The sequence below is a fragment of the Ciconia boyciana genome, chromosome 3 (assembly GCF_034638445.1).
Source record: "Ciconia boyciana chromosome 3, ASM3463844v1, whole genome shotgun sequence".
Lineage (NCBI taxonomy): Eukaryota > Metazoa > Chordata > Aves > Ciconiiformes > Ciconiidae > Ciconia > Ciconia boyciana.
The window spans coordinates 8,532,423-8,538,899 of NC_132936.1; the positions used below are offsets into that span (position 1 = coordinate 8,532,423).

The 6,477-nt window shown below is 43.8% G+C and overlaps 1 protein-coding gene across 1 annotated transcript in view; it reads right to left on the reverse strand.

Annotated features, from left to right (window-relative positions):
* The window catches only part of MFSD2B (MFSD2 lysolipid transporter B, sphingolipid), a 40,242-nt gene extending 36,168 nt beyond the window's left edge, over positions 1–4,074 (reverse strand). Inside the window, exon 1 of the mRNA XM_072858422.1 lies at positions 3,797–4,074. Within this exon, the coding sequence (XP_072714523.1) occupies positions 3,797–3,844 (48 nt within the window). The 5' untranslated portion in view covers positions 3,845–4,074. The remainder of the gene's footprint in view (positions 1–3,796) is intronic.
* Positions 4,075–6,477: the final 2,403 nt, after the last annotated feature.

The window sequence follows — 6,477 nt, forward strand, 5'->3', positions numbered from 1 at the left end:
TCAGGGCACAAGCTGCAAAATGGTTTTGCCACAGCAAGCCTCACTTGTACTCCGTATTGGCAATTTTCTTCTTTCCAGGAAAAAAAAAAAAAAGAGTGGTAAACAGTCACAAAACACACTTCATCAGAACAATATACTATTTAATTTGATAAGAGATTTTAAACACAAAAACCAGACTATATACATATTTTCTCTACAAAGTAACTCTCAATTTTTCATACCTAAGTCCTATTAAAGGTGAGCTTTACTAGACTTGTGGGGTCTATAGAATCTTGTTTGCTTGGCTCACAACACAGTCCTCTTGAGCTTTGCTCCAGGGGCTGTGTACTTTTAAACTTTATCACAGTTTTATTTTTTAATCATTCCCTTCTCCTAGCCTCACCTCCCTCCTCCCAGAAATTAAATTACTTTAAAAGTTTATTTTCCTTTGATACCTTCCCTTCTGATCTCCAAGCATTGGCAAGATGACTTCCAGCTGAAATCAAGAGACATAAACCACTGCTATGCATCCCATTCCACCCCCAAACCAAGCTGAGAAAAACTTTTAGATCCATAATGTTGCTTTCCTGTTTATTTTCCCGAGTAGCTGTCACAGAATCATTGAATGGTTTGGGTTGGAAGGGACCTTTAAAGATCATGTAGTCCAACCCCCCTGCCATGGGCAGAGACATCTTCCACTACATCAGGTTGCTCAGAGCCCCATCCAACCTGACCCTGAATGCCTCCAGGGATGGGACATCCACAACTTCTCTGGCGTCGCACCATCCTCATTGTAAAAATTTCTTCCTTATGTCCCTCTTTCAGTTTAAAACCATCGCCCCTTGTCCTTTCAATAGCTAAGGCCATGATAACACAGAAAAAGTAAATGTCTCTATATAATATACTTGATTCCAAAATACTTTTATAACACAAAGAATGTTAAGTTCTTAAGAATTAGTCTAATTAAAGTTGTGGTACAAGAAACAGTCAACCAAGATCTAAACTTACAGGCTGTAGGCAGTACTCCTGTCTTTACATCAGTTTCATGGTTAGAAAATTTACAGTCTGAATACATTTTTTTTTAAAAAGTCTCACTGTGATTCCACACACCCCCAGGATGCTGCTCAGCTACTTTGTGACCACACTCCCAGATCACCTTGAAGCAAAGTTAATACTTTGGTCACAGCAGTAGTTTTCGCTAAATTTTGTTTATGAAAGTTATTTTCATAATAAAACAAGCTGTCAGATAGACATAGCATACATGACATAGACATAGCATAGGTAGACACCACAGCAGTTCTATACATGAAGGACACATACTGTGAAAAGAAAGGCCACTGCGTTCATTGCAGCTCTGCTGCCTTGTAATTTCATTGAATGCTCCTGAGTTTCTATCTGCTAAGAAATAATCACTCAGACTCTACATTCTGGTGTCTCTTTCCAAAAGAAGCAGCTCATAATCTATTTTGACTCTCCATATTGAAGTTATACAGTAATCACTACGTTTTCTACCTCAGTATCCTATGAGACAGTAGTAAAAATTAAGGTAGATCTCTGCATCAGTAAAGCTGACGCATTTCCTTCTTTCCAACTTCCTGGGCTTACAATGAAGAGTAGAAAAGATACACGTGACAGCTGTCCGTTACAGGATCTAGAGGAGTAAGTTCCCCACCCTTGGTTGGGTTTACATGATATTGCTAATAAATGACACCAGAAACTGTCCTGAGAAGGATAACATTGCACTTGTGCAGAGCAGTATGACCAACAGCAGTGCATTGGCTATGAGCAGCTAACAGGGTTTTTCTCTTAAGGCTGAATTTCCCTGCTGCATTGCTTCCTCAAGCAACAGAAATTGCTTGAGTTCTGTGGAATCCAGTGAAAGCTTTTTCACCTGTGTAAGTTTGTGAGTAATCTTAATGTACTCCAAAAATTCACTAGAGATCTGAAAGTGTAGGCAGTGGTCAAATAAGGAACAAAATACAAAGTATTTACAACTAAAATTTTGTTTCGAGACCCCTGTGGTGTAGTTGAACGTCAACATCAAATTGCTTCTACAGCTTTAGAAGAAACATGAGAGGATGGGGTGGGAGATAAGAGAAAGAAAGGTCAAATGGAGTTATAATCTTTTTTTGTTCTTAGATTAACTTGACAATGTTGTACTTATACATGCCCCCATCATATCAAAGTTAATTGTGTTTCAAGGTAAACCAAGAAGGCTTAATAGGGGAGAGATTTGATTTTGCTCCTTAAATAGAAGAGTAAGTTTAAACGTTGTTATAGAAAATGAATGCATCTCATACACTGTAGTTCCTTTATTTTTAATTCTCTTGTAAGTTAAAACCATACTTTTCATCGCTTGTAAATTTTCCCTTCCCCAACAGAACAGAAATTGAATACGATGTTTATAACAGATCATCTTATTTCTAAAGAAAGTATTTAAGCACATTGAAAACAACTCTTTGCAACCTTGTGAAGATATTGCATGAACATTATGGGCATAGGGAGCAGCGGCATTTTGTCCTAAGCTATTCTTTATCAGTCGAGTCCAGAACTGAACCAACAAGTAATTTAAAAGCAGTAAGAAGAGAGCGCAAAACCTGTGACTCAAAGATAAATGCTAGTCTAGGTTTATCTGAGAAACAATGAAAATGCAGCTAACGAGGAGCAGCTTTTGAGTCAGCTTTTCTCTCAATGTAGAATTAATACTGGTAATGTTTCTGTTCTGTGAGAGACCACACAACTGCCTCTTAAAAGCCTGAGTGTGATAGTCACAGGTGGCATCCCAGATCCCTCATACCAAGCAGCTTGAGGACTGTTTTCAGGTTTCTTAGTGACATCAGCCCACCCCTCAGTGGAAGAAATAACAGGCGCAAGGCTTGGGTGTAGACACCTAGAAAGGGCATACGAACAAGGCAGGATACAGTGGTGATTAACCAGGATATTCTTCCAGCTGCCAGCAATGTAGCACTGAGGGGCTCTGTGAGCCAAACATGGCTTATCTCTGTTTAAAATCTTCAGATTTCTCCCATTAATTCACCCAGATGCCTTCTGAACACAAAAATTCAAGCCAGAACAGCATGTGCCCGCAGCGTCGGATGAGCTCCATGGCTTGAACACCCTCCACCACGCTGTGAAAAGTTACCTCAGCCCCCTTATTTTGAAGCTGCCCTTCCCAGTTTTACCAGATGCCCCCTCAAGAGCCACGGGGCAATGGGGGTCCTCACTCACCTCTTATCTGCCTCTCCACTCCTATCTCGGCAAGCACCGAGCCTAAAGAGCATTAGATACTCGCAAGAGTCATCTGGAAGTTAGGAGTTGATGAGGCTTCCTGAGGAGAGTGAACCTCCTCCCGCCCGCACCTCTCTCCTCGATCGGAGAGACAGCCCCGGAGGGAAGAGAAAGTGGAAAGCGAATGAGCTTCTTCCTGCCGCCGAAGCGGACAGTAAATATCATATAGTGCACTCGAGGGAAAATATCAGAGTTACACGGAGCTTCTTGGTGAGAGAGAAGGGTGGTGGTGGTAAGGATTTAAGAGGTATTTCAAGTACCTCGCTGAGATAGGCTGCGCCGCGCCAGAAGCACCACACAAAACACGGCAGCAGCAAGCTCAGGCTGCCCCAAAGCCCCCCCGAGAGTGCCCACCCCTCCCCCGTAACCTACCGGCAATGAAAATAAAAACCAGCGCGCCGGAGCAGGAGGGCGCGGGCGGGACGGCTCCGCACGCCCGGCACCCCAACCCCGCTCCCACCCCGGGACTGTGGCCGAGGGGCTCCTCAAGCCCCACGACGGCCGCCTTTCCCCTTCGCCAGCCCCTTACCTCCTCCTCCGCCGGGCGCTCCGGGGAGTCCTTTGCAGCCCTCGCCATAGTAAAGCGGACAGCCCACCCCCGTCCAACACCTGCGTGCCCTGGGCGGGGCGGCGGAGGGAAGGCGAGGGAGAGCGGGTGGCGTCCTCCCTCACCCTCACGCAGCGCCCTGGAGGGGCAAAGGCGCTATCGCTGCCCTCCAGGCTCGGGAGCGGGTATTCCCCGCGAGAGGAGCCCTCTTCCCGCCTCGGGCTGCACAGCCGAGTCCGTCGAGCGCCCTGCGGGCGGCAGGAACACCCCCTCACGCTCCGTCCCTCCATGCCACTTCCCCTGTGGAGGAGCGGGGCAGCTCCCAGCGGCGAGAGCAGCAACGCCGGCCTGGCTCTTCCCTGCGGGGACTGCCGCGGGAGCCGTCCGTGAGGTAAACCCCGGGCTTTATTGTACTAGAAGCCTGCTAACCAGCCTGAGCGTCCAGAAAAAGGCCGCCACAGCGCCCGCCCTGCCGGTCCCCTCAGAGGCGCCGCGCACCCCGACGGCCGCTGCTACCGCCGGGCCCCACAGTGAGGTGCTTAATGATCAGGTATAAGACGGTGAAGGTTTCTGGGGCTGTTTTCATCCAACGTCTAAAAATGCCAGCTCTATCCTTTTGAAGAAATACACTGTTTTCTGATTTATATGAATTTATAACCACGCCAGCCAGCAATGCTGTCTTCTATCAGCTGGACCTGAGACCACACACAAAACTGCACTTAGCCCAGGAAGCACGCTGCGGAAAGAGCTGCTGCTGCCCTCAAAGGCCCTGGAGCTGACACCATTATTCAGGCAGTACAAGTTCACCACCACTCTGCCCACAGGAAAATGGTCTTGCAAGCATGCTCCGCATCAGAGAAAAAAAATTGCACTTTGAAGCATGAATTCTTTCAACAGTGAGACAGCCTGAGAGTAGAGAACAAACCAACAAGCACAGGAAGACTCAGTGATCTGCTCGTCTTGGAAAGATGATGACTAATCTATACGCACGGGGCTTCCTGGCTCGACTGATTCAAAGAGCTTTGCTATTGACAGGGTCACTTGGTGGCTATCGGACAGCCACTGCAAACTACGCCATGAAGTACTGATATGCAAATCCTGTGCAACCTCATTTGACAAGAATGATTACAGCAAATTTGCAAAATTCTGAAAGAATGAGGCATTAAAAGTTTATCTTAAAAACATATCTTCAATGCAAAACTGAAATTGTGGCCTTAATAGGCCTTGTCGAAAACTCTCTGAAGCTTTTAGGCTCCAAGGGATCCCTAAAGGCTGAGGCCAGATGGGCTTCAAAACAGAGGTGGAGGTGGACTGCTCAGTCCCTTAGTCCCAGTAAGTAATTTGTTCTAAAATACCAAGCTAGATACAAGGTTTGCACGTAACATTCAAATCCAACATTTAGGTTCTTCATTTTCTCTTCACACAACATCCTCGTAACACATTAAATCTTTGTTACCTGCATTTGCATGTTTGTTCACAAAGGAAAAAAACTACAGAAAACATTTCCTTTCTTTGTTCTTTTCTAGGCTATTTCAATTTTGCTAGAAATTATGTTAATACACAGGCTTTACTCAAAACAGTGAAGGCTTGTGAAGAAACAATGAATAACTGATAGTATTTGTGTGTTTCACAAACTCAAGCATTGATCAAGCTAGTTTTACTGCTGTTTGACCAATGCACAATAGCTGTCTCCAACGCTGAGCAAGAGATTAGGCTGTCCAGACACTACAGGTAGCTAATCAGTCTTTACAAATTGACCGAAACCAATTAGATTTAGCAGAGCCCTGTATTCATTCCAAAGATTTTCTCCAAATTAGGAAATAAGTTATCCAATCACAGTTCGTTGCCTTTTTTTAAAGGCACTTTCTAGTCTAACATGGGATTAGTGCAGTCAGCATCACTCGACTTTTTAAAGATTTGCTCTCATTTTGTAATTAAGATCATGACACTTTCAAACTGCAAATACACTCTCAAGTACACCAAAGCTGCAGCCAGAAACAGCTGATTTCAGTAAAGCACAATATATAGCCAGACAGAATCAAGCTATCCAGTCTCTTAAAATACTGGTAGCAGACATGAATCAATGTTGAAATACTAAATACATACTGCTCCTTTCCAAAAACATGATCTTTTGATAACAAGCAAAATGGATTTACCTACCTTAAAATTTTATACCCCCCCCCCTTCAATTTCAATCAGTCTTACACTAATTATTTCTTTGAATTTCTATGTTGCAAATGCAGGAATAGTATAGTGCTACTTTGACATTTCATGCACCTTTTAAATAAGAACAATTGAACTTACAATCAAGCATATATGTTTTTCTAATACTTAGTTTCACATTAAGACAAATTCAAAAGCACTGATGAGTAAAATTCACTGCTCAAGAAGCTCTGCAAAGTGAGGGTTGGATCTGTGTCTGTAGGTGACTTGTCTCTTCAATTTTGCTAATGGATTTGCCTGCACATTTCTTCCTACTACTGGAGATCTGGTAGGCTTTTCATACAGTAGAGGAGTCAGTGCAAGAGCAAAGAAAATTTAGTTGTATTGTTTGCTACATAAACCTGAATGACATAGTAGCACATCAAGTTTATAGCACTGAAAACAGTTAACTGCATAGTTTTCAGAGATTTGCTTTCTGAATACATTGAATAGATATTTGT